This window comes from Bombina bombina, chromosome 4, assembly GCF_027579735.1.
Source record: "Bombina bombina isolate aBomBom1 chromosome 4, aBomBom1.pri, whole genome shotgun sequence".
Classification (NCBI taxonomy): Eukaryota; Metazoa; Chordata; class Amphibia; order Anura; family Bombinatoridae; genus Bombina; species Bombina bombina.
The window spans coordinates 414,324,505-414,341,526 of NC_069502.1; the positions used below are offsets into that span (position 1 = coordinate 414,324,505).

Sequence of the window (17,022 nt, forward strand, 5' to 3'; positions counted from 1 at the left end):
TTGCACGTGTTGTCCCTGGCCTCCCGAGACGGCACGAACCCCACTTGATCATGGTGGATCAAATTTGGTAAGAAATTGTTAATTCTATTTGCTAGTATTTTAGCATACAGTTTTAGGTCGACATTGAGCAAGGAGATGGGTCTGAAGTTCGCCGGGGAGGTGGGGGGTTTGCCTGGTTTAGGGAGGACGGAAATGTGAGCCTGTAGCATAGTGTCCGGGAACGTATTGTCGTTGGGGATGTTGTTAAACAGGGTAAGGAGGTGTGGGGTCAGTTGGGCTTTAAAAACTTTGTAGTATCTATTGGAGAAACCATCTAGGCCGGGGGGTTTCTCCGGTTTCAGGTCTGTTATAGCGTCCAGGATCTCTTTACTGGAGATTGGGGCGACCAGTGAGTCCCTCTCTTTAGTGCTTAATTCGGGGAGAGAGATGTCTTTGAGATATTCATTGCATAGGGTCTTGTGTGACTCCGGGGGTCTATTTAGGAATAGATTATAAAGCTTATGATAGAAGGACTTAAAAGTGTCGCCTATGGTCTTAGTATCCTCAATTACCCTGCCATGCTGTGAAGTAAGAGAGTGGATGTATGATTGAAGTGATTGTTTCTTTAATGCCCTGGCCAAGAGTTTCCCGGATTTATTCCCTTCCCCATAATATTTTTGTTTTATGTGTAATTGTTGTTTTTGGGACTCTATTTGCAAGAATTGATTAAGATTATTTTGCTTGTCCGTTAGGGTGTCAAGTAGGGATTGGTCTGTTGGGTGCAGTTTTAAAAGATAGTCAGCTTCGGAAACTTCCTGCGCTAATCTGGTGTAGGATTCTAAGGATTGTTTTTTTTTAGTTGCCTTAATCTTGATGAAAGCCTTATGGGCTTCCCAGACCATAGCGATGTTAGAGTCAGGAAGGTTATTGAGAGAGAAGTAGAGATCTAATTTTGTTAATTTTTTCCACCGTCTGTGGGTCAGAGAGTAAAGAATTATCTAATTTCCAGGAGAAAGGCTTTATCGGAATAGATGGCCATACTAATTTACACTCTACTAGGGAATGGTCGGACCAGGTTGTGTGTTTTATTTTAATGTCTTTGACTAGGGAGAGGGCAATGTGGTCTACCAGGATGTAGTCGATTCTGGAGTAGCTTTTTTTGTGGGTGGGAGAAGAAGGTGTAATCCCTCGTTTGTGGATAAGCATAACTCCATGCATCGTGGAGAGTTAGAGATTTAATGTTCTGCCAAATTGAATGTAAGAATTTCCAGTTGGGTTTAGTGTTGGGATTGGAGCAATCTAGTTCAGGATCTAAGGGAGTGTTTAAATCTCCGGTAACTACTAGCGGGCCCTTCTGAAGATCGGATATTTTAGTGGAGATGTGGGAGAAAAATTTATCTTGACCAACGTTAGGAGCATAGAGGTTTACTATGGTGATCGGTTTACCGAACAACAGACCTGTGATCCCTAAGTACCTGCCTTTTCTATCTTTATCTACTTGGAGGAGTTTAAATGGGATAGATCTATGTATTAAAATGCTTACTCCGTTCACCTTTTTAGTGGGGCATGTACTATGGTAATGTTGGGGGAAGTGGGGGGAAAAGTATTTTGGGAATTGTATTTGCTTTAAAATGAGTCCCCTGCAATAGCAATATGTGCCCACCCCTCTTACATAAATCCCGGATGGCCATAGCTCTCTTGTTTGGGCTATTAATACCCCTTACATTCTGTGTGATAATTTGGATAGTTTGTGTTGTTAGAGACGGCCTAGCCATATAATCCTATAGGGTAAGCAAATAAGCATACAGACTTCCACATGACATGTAAATAGTACTAAAAATCATTGAATTTCCCTGTACATACAATAAAAAAAAATCAATAAAAAACTGTAACAGTATAGTATAGAAATATAAAAAATTACACAACTGGTGTAGAACAAGTGGCAGAGGATGGGAATCCTCTAAAATAGGAGATAATCCCCTTATGGGCTTGAGCATGTTAATTAAAGGTAAATAACACCAGTAGTATGACATAATGTAAGCAACCATGCCTGCTTTGTATGTTATAGAAGGGTCTGAGGTAAAACTGTGCTTTACTGAACACAGCGCACTACTAAGAATATTAAAACAAATGACCCTTTCTCTTTGGGACACGGCACAGTATGAATGTGTGCTGAAAGAACATTATTAACGTATTATTTATAGTCGAGGCTCAGCATGCCCCCCATACTACGCCAACATGCGATGTTATTCCTGCCATTCTAAGACATATCATACATGTAAAACAAGTCCACATATATAAAGTAGCTGAAATACAATTATATCTCAAAAATTTCTACAGTAAAGCCCCCTTGAGGGCTGAAGCAACCTTCCTAGTAGTTACCATCCTGGGGCTGTCAGCCCATCGAGTCAGATGTCGAAGGACCAAGTTTGGTTTTGCGGGATTTTCTGGAGGAGGCTTCCTGCCATTCCTCCCTTTGTGGAAGTGGGGGAGGGAGCAGATCTGTTGTTGCCGCGGGAAGGTTGAGATCCTCCCGCGGGGAAGGTAGATTAATTTCCAGGGACTTGCAGATCTGTTCCATGTCGTCCTGTGAGTGGCACAGCAGCCTCTTGCCTTTCCAGGAAATTTGCAGATGGAATGGATGGCCCCATCGATATGGGACGTTGAGTTGCTGCAGCTTGGTTGTTAAAGGCCTGAGTTCTCTCCTTTTTAGTAAAGTCCTGTGCGTCAGGTCTTCAAAAACCTGTATTAATACTGATCTGAACCTCAACGGGTGCTTCTGTCTTGCCCTCTTCATAATTTCCTCCTTGATGGAGTATGTGGTAATTTTAACGATAACGTCTCTAGGGGGTTGATCCCCCAGAGGCTTGCCCCGTAGGGCTCTATGAAAGCGATCTAGCGCTATTGTAGAGTCGTCTCCTGTATCCAGTAGAAAGGAGAAAAGGCCCTGGATGAAGTCTTCAAGGTCTGCGGGTGTAACAGCTTCAGGTATGCCCCGGATTCTTACATTACCCCTGCGACTCCTGTTCTCCAGGTCATCTATCTTGTTTTCCATTTGGGCCATGCTGGTATCTTGCTGTGCTATCTTAGCCCTAAGGAAAGCGATGTTTGAAGTGGTTAGATCAGATTAACTCTCTAGTTTCTCCACCCTCTGGCCGACTTCAGAAATTTCTTTTTTGATGTCTGCAATCTCCTCTCTAATACACTGTCTTACTTGGCCAACCAGAGAGGAAAAGTCTTTTTTAGATGGAAGTGAGTCAAGTAATGCTTTAGGGATTGTGATAGCAGATTCTGGATTTTCCAGCTCAGATTCTGAGGAGGATGAGGGAGACCTGGGGTGAGACGCTGTTATTTTGGAAGTGGCAGGCAGGGCCGCCACTAGAAATTTTGGGGCCCCTGACTTAACCATTGATCAGGGCCCCCCTCCGATGACATGTGCAATTTTTGATCAAGTGACTAAAACGTATATGCACTTTATTCTTAAGTGTCTATTTAAACTTGGACATGTTGTAAAGGTTGTAACATACAAACACACATAAACACTCATACACTGAAACACACACACACACAGTCACGCATAAGGATTCACATATAGACACTCTAGCAGACACGCAAATAAACACACACAGACACCCAAACAGACACTCAGCAGTTGTTTACATTGACCTGACAAGTAATGAGGTAAACTACAGTTTTGTAAACAAAGGAGATTTAGAAAACAAAATATGGAATTCTGATTATCTTTTTGTAAAGGAAGATGCCAACTAAATCATGACAACAGCATGCAGTGGCTGAAAGGAAGGGCCCTGAACTGCCTAAACAATAATTTAAAGGTTAAATGGTAGATTGGTGACTTCCGGAACTCAAAGTCTGTAGAAAGATGTGAATAATCAGTAGTAAGGTCAAAATGTCCTAAAATGGAACAGACAATGGACACACACACACACACACACAAACTTGCACATACACCCAAAGAAACACAGACAGAGACAGCCTCAGAAAACACACAAAGACATACACACACACACACACAGAGACACCCACAGAAAACACACAAAGACATACACACAGAGAGAGACAACCACATAAAACACAGAAAGACATACATACACCCTCACTGAGACATCCACAGAAAACGCACAAAGACATACACACACCCTCACAGAGATACCCACAGAAAACACACACCCTCACAGAGACATCCACAGAATACACATACATACATACATACACACACCCTCACAGAGACATCCACAGAAACCACAGACACACACCCACCCTCACAGAGGCATCCAGAGAAAATACACAAAGACAGACATACACACACCATCACAGAGACACCCATAGAAAAAGCTCAAAGACATATGCACACACCCTCACAGACATCCACAGAAAATGCACAAAGACATACACACCCACCCTCACAGAGAGACCCACAGAAAAAAATACATACACACTCATAGAGACACAAACCAAAGCACAAAGACATAAACAACACAGACATGTGGCTGCACCTCACTGACGAGGCCCATAGGAGGCCGAAACGATCGTCTGGGGTTGTCATGTTCCTTGTTCAGAGGAGAATTGCCTGGTATTTCGGGGCTGGACTGACCTTACTTGGCGGGATCAGACTGATATACTTCAGGAAAGTTTTCTTCTGTGAAAAGCACACTGGTCTAAAAGAAGCTGCCTCCGGGTGGTAAATCGCCATAGAACAAGCCACTGAGCTGTTGTTCGTTCCTGGTAGAGCGATTCTCTCTTTGTATGCAAATTATTATAACCCTGGGGAAGTCTCCCTATGGGTGATGGGGGAAACCAGACGTGGACTCCTTGCCCACTGTGCTTAGAGGAATGTGGCTGCACCTCACTGACGAGGCCCATAGGAGGCCGAAACGATCGTCTGGGGTTGTCATGTTCCTTGTTCAGAGGAGAATTGCCTGGTATTTCGGGGCTGGACTGACCTTACTTGGCGGGATCAGACTGATATACTTCAGGAAAGTTTTCTTCTGTGAAAAGCACACTGGTCTAAAAGAAGCTGCCTCCGGGTGGTAAATCGCCATAGAACAAGCCACTGAGCTGTTGTTCATTCCTGGTAGAGCGCTTCTCTCTTTGTATGCATATTATTATAACCCTGGGGAAGTCTCCCTATGGGTGATGGGGGAAACCAGACGTGGACTCCTTGCCCAGTGTGCTTAGAGGAATGTGGCTGCACCTCACTGTCGAGGCCCATAGGAGGCCGAAACGATCGTCTGGGGTTGTCATGTTCCTTGTTCAGAGGAGAATTGCCTGGTATTTCGGGGCTGGACTGACCTTACTTGGCGGGATCAGACTGATATACTTCAGGAAAGTTTTCTTCTGTGAAAAGCACACTGGTCTAAAAGAAGCTGCCTCCGGGTGGTAAATTGCCATAGAACAAGCCACTGAGCTGTTGTTCGTTCCTGGTAGAGCGCTTCTCTCTTTGTATGCATAAACACAGACACCCACAGAAACACTCACAGGAGGAAACATGTATGCACCGTGCATCCCCTAAAACAACAGTGTGTGACATGCATGATAAAAAAATTGCAGAAATTAAGAGATCACTTTTTAAAGAATCATATTTGTAAATGTTCAAACAAAAACAATTCTGTGAATTCAAAATTGTACATTAATGATCTGGGTAGATGGCTAGATGAAGAAAAGTACTTTTAAAAGGTTGACATATGTTTGTTTGATGTTTCCCTATTTTCCCCAACCAAGAGCACCACTTGACTTCAAATATAGTGTACAAATGTTCCCATCTGTCAGCTGTACTTATGGATTTTGAAAATGCTGTACTCTATATGGTCTTGGTGGAACCATAAGCTGTGGAACTCATACCATTAGATCTGGTTAAATGCAGGATTTAGGCTTGTTGGTATGTATTTCAAAATTAAGTCAGCTGTAGTATAAACTGAACAGTTTTAAGTTAACCTGTCTCATTTCAAACACTGAGCAATCTTAGTCTGAGAGTATAACATGTTATGTAGATGTAAAAATCTTAGATAAAATGCCTCCTTGCATCTGGAAAGTCCTTGCATAAAGGGGTAGTAAACTGGAATGTAATTAATATATATATATATATATATAAATAAATAAAATGCATATCTGCCAAAAGTCACCTACCATTTGTGTATAGTTTTAAATATAGAATTTTTACAGCATTGTCAAATAATCAGAAATACACGGCTGCTAAAAAAAAAAATGTGTTTTTATGGACCCCTGGCCCCACCATACAACTACTACCACACTGAAGTTACAATCCAAAATTGCACAAATAAATAAAAACATTTGCCAAGTAAGTCCTACCTCCTCTGCAAATGAAAGTGATCTGCTGTCTGACTCAGGCACACACTGTACAAAGTGCCAAGTCTGTCTCACACTGTGCATAGTGTTTTAGTGCATACTCAGAAATCCTCTCAAATGCTAATACTTTACTCATTGTAATAACCTTTCCCATGCTCAATTAGCACTCTGCTGTAGTACCCACTGGTGGCTGCCAAAATTTAAAAAAAAAATTTTTTTTTTTTTTTTTTTTTTAGTTCTTGCATCATGGGGCCCCCCTGGCACATTGGGCCCCTAACAGGAGTCACCCCTGTCACCCCCTGATGGCGGCCCTGGTGGCAGGGGTAGTGGTTTCCATAGATTTAAAGAAATTATTCACAGAGGGTATTTGGCTCTGTTTCTTAGCGGGCTTTTCAGGCTTGCTTCCCTTCTTAGGTGACATGGGAGCTGCTTGAAAGTGCGACAGAGTAAGTCACGGGGCTGAAAGAAATGTATTCTCTCTCTTGTGTGTGGAGCAAAGCAAGAATGTTCATGAAAAAGTGAGACAGTCTGTATATGGATGGTTGAAGGGTGATAATTATGAGGCTCCCTTAGTAGTACAGTAATGTTAATGTCCAGTCTCCTATATCACCATCTCTACCGTCAGAGAAGATCAGGCCTCAAAATCAAACATAGCCATTACATGCAAAGCTGGCTGGTGGTGTCACCCAAGGCACTGGGCAGGAGTGTACTTATATAGCCATGGCGCAGGGGAAATGCGGTTGATGCATATGCTTAATATGGTCCGGTCTAAGCTTTCACCTATAGCTCAGCTTGGGCAGTGTCCCAGGATGGAGCAATAAATTAATGTGTGTTATCTAGTGCCATTGTAGAGTGCGTGTGATGACTATGTGGTTTGTCTATGGCAGCTGTGAGTGTCATACCTTAGCGGGTTTTGATCGGCTGTCTTCCGATGACTGTCTCCTTCTCAGGGGCAAAGTTGGCCCTGCATCGATCTACAATATTCCGGTACCTGTGCGTTTCATGCATCGGGTGATTGAAGATCTGTCGATGGGTATTCTGCAAACCGGGACCCACGTGGTCCGCTCCGCCGCTTTGAACGCTCACACGTTGGTGCCGTAGTTAGGATAATCACCAGAAACCGGAAAACTTGTCATAGATTGTTGTCCGTGAGATTGCAGGCATTTTTTGCATAGTTTCCTGCATTGATTAGGTGTTTAATAACTTTTTAGCCCTTAAGGGAGCACGGAGCTCACAAAAGTGCAGCCATCTTCACAGAACGCTGGCTCCGCCCCCCTCTATCATTTATTTTATAAGCTCCAAAGACCCTTATTCGAAAATTAAGTATGGACCCATATTTTAAATTTGACTATCATTGATGACATTTTAGTCAGGTGATGATCACAGAAGCAATTTTGAAATTAATTAATTTTATTTTTTGTAGAAAATTTCTTTGTAAGGTAGACTCCATGGGGCCAATTTATCAAATGTCTGTCAGACATGATCCGCTCAGCGGATCATGTCCGATAGACATCGCTGAATGCCGACAGGGTACGCTGTCGGCATTTAACATTGCACAAGCAGTACTGGTGAACTGCTTGTGCAATGCCGCCCGCTCCAAATTCACTGTCAATCAGCCGCTAGCAGGGGGTGTCAATCAACCCAATCATATAGGATCGGGCGGATTGATGTCCGCAGCCACAGACGCGGCGGGCCAGTTAAGGAGCAGCGGTTTTAAGACCGCTGCTTCTTAACTGCAGTTTCCGGCGAGCCTGAAGGCTTGCGTGGAAACAGGGGCATCAGGGGTCATTCGACCCTTGATAAATCAGTCCCCATATACGCACACCAATATTAATTGGCAAATGTTCAAAGAATTGCAAATTAAGTGCTGCACCAATCTATATAGACACTTACTGAGCTGTTTCTAGTGAAAGCACCTGTCACTGTGACATGTTTTATTTTTGTTATATATTTACTCTTGTGAAACTGACTACTTTCTTTTCTGCACTGGCTCCTCAGTTACAGTTACATTTGTCAACCCTTGTCCTAAGCTAATGCATCTTTTTAGTTAGGATCATCATTTGTATAAGTCTGTTATACCTCAAAATGCAATGTCCAAAATAGAAAAACCCAAACTGTTTCCATTGCTACTGTTTAGTTAAAATGTGTTAACTGTACTTATCATTATGATCTAAATATAATATGAGTTTTTTGAGAAATGGGAAGTAAGGTTATTTTCATTTTGTATTCACTGTACTGATTTCAGCTGACCTCTATACTTTGTGTATTCCATTTTTAGGGTCCTGGAAGATGAACATTCATGTTCAGATATACACACAGAGTTTGCTTCCGGTTTACCCAACAAAGAGCAGGAAATTAGGTAATATATTATTAACAAATTCTGTGCAGAATTACAAGTTGTGCGTTCTGACTTTTCCAAGCGGGATATGGTCTTTTTGCAATAAATTTCCATTGCGCAATTGATACAAGTTTTGAAAAATTGCGACTGTGTGCGCGCATTCACCTTTTATGCAAACAATCCTTTCCTCGCTCGAAGAGCTGTAGAAAAACATTTTGCGAAACATAAAAGTTTAAAAAAACATTTCCAAAATACAATACAATGTTCAGTTACACTCATATTAACACTGTCTAATAAAAATTATTTTACAAAATACACGAGATCGCCTGTGTTAGAAAAAAAAAGCGGACGCAGGGATTTTACATTGACATACATACACATACATAGAGAAACATGAATTTATATGTACAGAGATATGTTTAACTATGGGGATAATGTGAGAATGTAGGAGATCAAGCGCCGAGGAAAAGGGAAGCACCTATAGCTCTGTACAAATGGTTACCTAGCTAGCCAATGAGAAAAGAGTTGAGGGGTGGTGTACAGAGCGCCTAGAGAGAAGGATAAGGTGGCTAAGATACAGATTAGTTTAATATATACTGTACTTAAAAAGTGCATACATTAGAATAAATGCATCAAATAGCACAAAGTAGTAAATTAATAAATATAATGATATACAAACATCAAATAAAACAATGGAATTAAAAACATGGATCCATGTGTTCAATAAGACATAAAAGACATAAATTCACTAGTTAGTAAATGCCTTCTGACTTTAAAATCTGATAAAATCAGACCTGATAGAATATGTATCGGCTAATCCGTGGGCTAATGGCTATCAATGTCTAAGTGAAAAGAGAGGCTTAACTCAATTCTCATATATAATAAAAATAAAAATACTGTGGAATAAAGTGAAAAATCTGTAAAGATCCAAAAATATTGTGTACACAAAAACAAAAACAAAGAACAGAATGACTCTCAAAATGAAAAAAATCAAACTTGTATCCTTGGTGATAAAGACCTATGTGATTCCACCAATGTCCGGGAGTCTTTTGAAACTCTTTTAGAAATTCCTAGGTGTGTCCTGTGAAAAAATAAATCACAATAGTGAAGATTGTATACAAAGTGTTATGCTGATATTGTAAATAGACTTACCAGTTTAAAGTCAACACGTTTCGGCCTCTATATGCAGGCCTTTCTCAAGGCTAAAAACTGTATGTGACTGGTAGCCTTATATACTGTCTCCTTAGTTTCCTAGTTGTATCGTTTGGGCGCTAAAATTTCCCTGGCCGCCCCTTTTTTTCCCTGTATCTCTAGTGAGAGCCTGAACTGGAAGTGACGTATAGGAGTTTGATTTTATATGTTGAAATTTCTATTGTTTTAAATAGGGGGATTATCTGTGGCTCCATCCCACTTACCTCATTATTTCCCAAGGTTATTCAAAATGTTAGAGTGGTGCTTATCAGCATTAGCCATTTTCACTATGACTCGTATCTGATTGGATATGATGTAATTTCCGGTATCATGTATGAGCGCGGTGATTGGGTCTAGACGTGTTTACTAAAATCATCTGCTCATGTATCTTACTGGCGTCTCCTATAACCAGACTCCTCATAAATATTGGATATATCGCTAAATAGAATTTATGCTATTATATATGATGGAAAAGTTTACAGAGTGCTTTGTGCATGGCTAATGCGTGGCTCATATAATACGATCTGTTATTAGATCAAGGATCTAATTGTATTCTAATAGAATCCTAATAACATACAAAGATAGAAGGTACATTTTGGATATAGCTAAATATTGGATTTAGCTTTGTATACCTTAAGCTATATCTAATATTTACCTTCCATCTTTGTATGTTATTGGGATTCTATTAGAATACCATTAGATCCTTGATCTAATAACGGATCGTATTATATGAGCCACGCATTAACCATGCACAAAGCACTTTGCAAAATCTGCCCTATATATTTCTGTCTTAGGTCATAAACAAAACACACACAAAATAAAAAATATATGGAATGTAAATTTATAAATCCAAAATCCATTTTACTGACAGTAAAAGTCAAATATTTGTCTTTTGTAGCATTTTACATGTTTTTTTTTATACTATTTAGTGCAGAGGTATCCAAATTAACGAGACATTGAAACAAAAAAAAAAATTCCATCTATAAGAAGGAATCTGAGAATGTATTACAGCTTTTTTAAATGCATGTTCCTGAATAAAAAAAAAGCATCAATATATCTGTGTGATTTGTCCTTTTCAGCTTTTGAGCATTAGCAGTTATAAAGAATGAATACTGCTGTATTCAGTTCCATTTATTTTTACATCTTCAACTTAATATTTTTGTGTAAAACATGTTTTAAAACATACGATGTTAATTGCTACACTTTTATATGCATGATAAGAATAATTTGAGCACATTTTCCCTTTAAGGCTTAGAGGCTTAGCAGGTTCTTTTGCTCCCCTGCAACATTTTTATGTTGCTAGCTGGACATTTGGCCAACTTGACATGACCATGTTTAACCAAGTCAGCAAGCTGCTGATTTGTGCATAAATCTCAAAGCATTTTTTCACAACTGTTTAATAATGGCTGTAAAACATTGTAAAATGGCCTCTGTTAGATGCAAAAAAATAAAAAAATAATAATGTCCAATATTTTTAAAATAAGATTTAGAATTTAATAGTGGCATGTTTATATGGTCATGATCTTTACATGTGTTCTTTAAAGTATTGTTCAGGAATGTACTTAGTTAAATTAGCCAGGTAAAGGACATAGCTATCCATCAATAAATGTTGAATTCCGAATTGTTGGGCATGGGAGTAGGTTTATACAAGTTATATGTATATTTATAGCTGTCATTTTATATTTTCATTTTTTCCCTTATTCTAATTATTTTTTATTTTACTTATGCAGAAAAAAAGTGTGTGGGCCAAATTCAGTTGAGGTAGAAGTTGTTCCAATTTGGAAGCTGCTTTTCAAAGAGGTAATTTGTTTATAATATTTTTCTCTTTTAACATAAATATTTTCAAAGAAATGTATAACTTAATTAACACTTAAAAATCAAGAAAATTAAAATACAAAATAAACTTTCATTTATAATTCACCAAAGAGAGAGTGTTTAATGATTAAAACAATATATTCAATCTTAAATAACAAAGACTAAAAATATATTGCAAATCTAAAACAATTTTATTAAGATTTTTATTAAGATTTTTAATACAATTAAATAAACCGTAAAAAAATAAAAAAATTCAGGCAGAGGACATCATCATGGAAAGTCTTTAGTTTAGGTTGATGCTAGTTCATTAGGATTAACAAACATTTCCTATGGGAATGTCTTCAGGGGTGCAGACGAGCAGCTTCACCACAGTTTAAATCGAAATAAGAAGTAGCTAGTGATACGGCTATACACCAGCAGCACTAAATTATTATCGGATATTTGTAGAGCGCCAAATTAAATGCATTTTTTTTAATTAAGTCAAAATTTTCAAAGAAAAAAAGTGAAGCTTATATTCTTATTGTTTGACAAAGAAATCAATAGATATGTGCATGATCGAAAATTTGGTTCGGATCGATTCAGAGTTTTTCGAATTTCGTTTCAGATCGATTCGAATTCGGAAAACTTCGAATTAATTTGTTTCGGATTCGTTTCGGATTCATTCGGATTCGAAAAAATTCGGCTTGATTCAATTCGGTTCGGTTTGGAAATTCGGAATTTCGGTATGTGTGCAGTGTATTAGACTAGTATTATGTACTGTATATTAGGTGTAAACCATAGCAGAGTGATATAACCTAATATACTGTACAATACTAGTGTAATCCATGGCCATCCAAATTTACCAAATAAATCCGAACTAATTCGGATTTATTCAGTAAATTCGGCAGTATTTTAATTGATTGATCCAAATTTGCCGAATTTTCCGAATTTCCGAATCGATCCGAAACTAATTGCACATGTCTAGAAAACAATCAATTAAAAATTAATGGATCACTATTGAACATTAAAAAATACTTTCAGGCCAGCACAAAAACCTTTCTCACCTTTAGAGTATTGGTTTTAACTGTATGAAAAAAAGAGATTACATAAGACCTGTGCACCCTTGTCTGGTTTCCAGTTTGTCTGATTTAAAGCATGCATTGTTTGACTGTAGATAAGTACCCAGGAGAGAGGAGACCTTGACATGGTCCTAGGCTTGACCCATTTGGCCAGATGCAGTAACTAACTCTTCCATCTTTGCTTTTAATCTTAGTTGTGTACTTGCAAGAGAGTGCAAGACTTTCTCTAAGTGTTGTGTTGATTAATTTGTTTTGTAATTGTCCCTATGGGGTTAACTGCCTGAGTCTCAGGGAACTGTGCAGCTAGCTTTCAGTGCTATTGAGCAATTCCAAACAATCAGTGACCAGCACCTTTAAGGCTTAGTGGGTGCATGATATAGAGTTCTGTATAAAATCCAGAAGCAAATAAAATCCAAAAAGATAGCAGCACCACTTTATAATGAGTATATCATTTATTGGAACGTCACCAAATAATATAACAACACTTCGGTCTACATGACCTTAATCATGTTGCATGCATTTATTGTTCCAATAAATTATATACTGATTATAGAGTGGTAGTGCTATTGAGCATCCAGGGCTGTGCATTTTGCAGGGTCATAGGATGTTTACAGAAGAAAGAAGAAGGTTGGCGCTTACCACTTCCAGGGATCCGTGCATTCAGGCTGCGTTCGCTTCAGCGTAGGCACATGTCCTTCGTCCGGTGATGCTTCCTGGAGCTCTGGTCCTAACGCCTCCGCTTCCGGCGTACACTTGTGACGTATATACCAAACAAAGGAGCCTGGCTAACAGAAAGGAGACTTCACAAATCTTCAACAACCTCTCGGTTCAGGGACATCCATAAAGGGAAGACACACACCGGTCAGTATACTTAAAAACAGGATCTTTATTGGAGTGGATAAAAACAAAGTAGGAGACAAGGCTCCATTAAACAGGAAAAAAGGCTACAGCGTAACTGACTGCAGACATGTTTCGCGTGTGTCTACACGCTTGTTCACTGCTGTCTGTCAGCTGTACAATTTGCCTCTATTTAAAGAGGCCTGTCTCAATTAAAATCAAATTTGCAGTTAACCCTTTCCCTTCTGGTTTGATTGATGGTACACAGAATCAGATGAAAAACAAAGTCAGTTACTAAGATCATATACATATAAATAGTTAACACTAGAAAGACTAAGAAAAACTCTATGTGAGTAGATATTTTATGTTCTAAAGCTGTATGAGGTTAAAAAGCTCTTAATATTTTCTACAGATGTACCTTAATGATGAATTCTTACTTGGATTTATTAAATAAATAAATTAACATCGCTCTCCTTATTGATACCATTAGGGTGACTGGTTTTTAACTCAAAAATCCACTTTGCTTCCTTGAAATTGAGTCTATATTCCCTGTCTCCCCCTCTTTTATGTTTCTTCACATAATCAATTGCCTGTATGCAAAGCAATGAGGCATCCCCCTGATGCATATTTTTAAAGTGTCTTGAGACCGGTGTATCCCTATCTGGGTCCTCAATGTCTCGTATATGTTCTAGAGCCCTATCTTTGACACAACGTTTTGTTCTACCAACGTATTGGATCTGGCACCCCCTACAGGTCAAGAGATATATGACATGTGTTGATTTACAATTTAGATTGAATTTAATGTCATATTCACGGCCTGTTACTGTAGACTTAAATTTGGTTCCCTCTTTTATATAGTCGCATGTTTTGCATCTCTGTGCTTTGCATTTAAAGAACCCTAATCTATTAGGTAGCCATGTTTTTTTATGTACAAAGGGTAAATCAGATGGGGCTACCATATTCCCAATGGTGAGACCCTTTCTTGATACAAATTTGCAACCTTCTCTTGTGATCTCTTCTAAACCTGAGTCTACAGCTAAGATAGGTAAACTCTCCTTTATAATGTTGCAAATTTTGGTAAACTCCAGACTGTAGGGGGTGCTAAAGACAATTTTATTTTTTGTCGTTTTTCCCTTTTTATATTTGTCTCCATGCTGGTTTTTGTATTTTAAGAGATTTTCCCTAGGTATTCGATCTACCTCCTCTTTTGTTCTTTTTAATAGTGGCTCTGGATACCCTCTTTCTATTAATCTGTTTTCCAAGATTTTGCATTGGGTATCATAGTTTTGTTCATTTGAACATATTCGTCTGGTTCTCAGGAACTGACCTTTTGGAATTGCCTTCTTGACATGTCCAGGGTGACACGATTTATAATTTAAAATTGTATTGCCACCTGTGGGTTTCCTATATACTGTAGTATTTATTATATTTGCTTCTGGATCCACCACCAACTCCAAATCCAAGAATTTGATGGTGGTCTTGTTATACTCTGCTGTGAATTTTAAATTCATATCATTGGAATTAATATTCCTAATGAAATTTTGTATGGATGTTTCATCTCCATTCCACACCACCAACAAGTCGTCAATGTACCTTCCATAGTATACAAAATGTTCCTTTAGAGGATTGCCATCTCCATAGACGTGGCAGGCCTCCCACCAACCCATGAACAGGTTGGCATAGGAGGGGGCAAATTTTGCCTCCATGGCAGTGCCACGCCTCTGGAGATAGCAGTCCCCCTCAAAGATGAAGAAATTATGTTGAAGCAAAAATTCTATAGCAGTAAGTAAAAAATAAATAATATCTTTGCTATAGTTAGAAAAATTATTCAGAAAATAAGATACTGCCGTCAGACCTAGGTGGTGTGGAATGGAGGTGTACAGAGATGTAACATCGATTGTAAGAAACCTATAGGATTCCTGCCACTTAATTTGATTCACTTTATTTAATACCTGGGTTGAGTCTCTGATGTAGCTCATTAATGTCCCCACTAATGGTTGTAGATAACAATCAACCAATTCAGATAATGGTTCCAGAAGGGAGCCCACCCCCGATATGATGGGTCTACCGGGGGGATTTAGATTGTCCTTATGTAGTTTAGGAACAAAATAGAAAATGGGCGTGAGTGGAGTAGGCGGGAGTAAAGTGTCAAAATAGGTTTCCTTGAACGCACCTGCTTGTTTGCCTAGTTGCAAAATATCTTCCAATTTAGCTCTAAATTTTTGTGTGGGATTAAAGGTTAGTTTGGTATAGATTTCTGGGTCATTTAATTGTCTTCGGGCTTCTGTGATGTAATACCCACGGTCCATGACAGGAGGGGCAGTAGGGGGAGAGGGAAATATAAAGACAGGGAAAACCAGGTATCAGACTCGCACACAATCAAGGAAATACATATGAAAAATGTAGTCAATATCTCAAAATATGAACTAACAGAAATTGAAAAGGAAGTTCTAAGTTTAGGGCTTAGTTTTACCCCCACGGCCCACTTTGATCTGTTCAGCACCATCCATGATGTTAACAAATTTGTCAGGAAATTGACCCTGAAACAACATTTCTCTGGGTCCATGGATGGTGCTGAACAGACCAATCATATAACATCTCCAAAGCAGAATTTGGAAAAGGATACATTAACATTTAATGAACAATGTCTGGTTATGGACATGACAATGTTACTTGATACTAACCCTGATATAGAGACCACAGACACGGTACTAACATTTAAACCAAGCATGCAGAAAAGCATTTTCTATCCTGTAAATAGCAGAAGCAAAAGCATAGATATATTCCAGCGTACAGTGGAACAAAAATTAATAAAATTGTCTGAAAATCTGACCTCCCAAAAATTATCAAAAAGTCAATATTTACACAATCTTACACTGACACAGAAAGGAGCTTTAAACAAACTAAAATGCAATCATGATATAGTGATTAAGGAATCAGACAAAGGTGGGAATGTAGTGGTCATGGACCGTGGGTATTACATCACAGAAGCCCGAAGACAATTAAATGACCCAGAAATCTATACCAAACTAACCTTTAATCCCACACAAAAATTTAGAGCTAAATTGGAAGATATTTTGCAACTAGGCAAACAAGCAGGTGCATTCAAGGAAACCTATTTTGACACTTTACTCCCGCCTACTCCACTCACGCCCATTTTCTATTTTGTTCCTAAACTACATAAGGACAATCTAAATCCCCCCGGTAGACCCATCATATCGGGGGTGGGCTCCCTTCTGGAACCATTATCTGAATTGGTTGATTGTTATCTACAACCATTAGTGGGGACATTAATGAGCTACATCAGAGACTCAACCCAGGTATTAAATAAAGTGAATCAAATTAAGTGGCAGGAATCCTATAGGTTTCTTACAATCGATGTTACATCTCTGTACACCTCCATTCCACACCACCTAGGTCTGACGGCAGTATCTTATTTTCTGAATAATTTTTCTAACTATAGCAAAGATATTATTTATT

At 38.9% G+C, this 17,022-nt stretch overlaps 1 protein-coding gene across 1 annotated transcript in view; it reads left to right on the top strand.

Moving 5' to 3' along the window:
- Positions 1–17,022, top strand: part of LOC128657507 (probable cation-transporting ATPase 13A4) — a 252,157-nt gene that overhangs the window by 58,619 nt on the left and 176,516 nt on the right. Inside the window, exons 5-6 of the mRNA XM_053711874.1 lie at positions 8,582–8,662; positions 11,563–11,632. Of these exons, the coding sequence (XP_053567849.1) occupies positions 8,582–8,662; positions 11,563–11,632 (151 nt within the window). The remainder of the gene's footprint in view (positions 1–8,581; positions 8,663–11,562; positions 11,633–17,022) is intronic.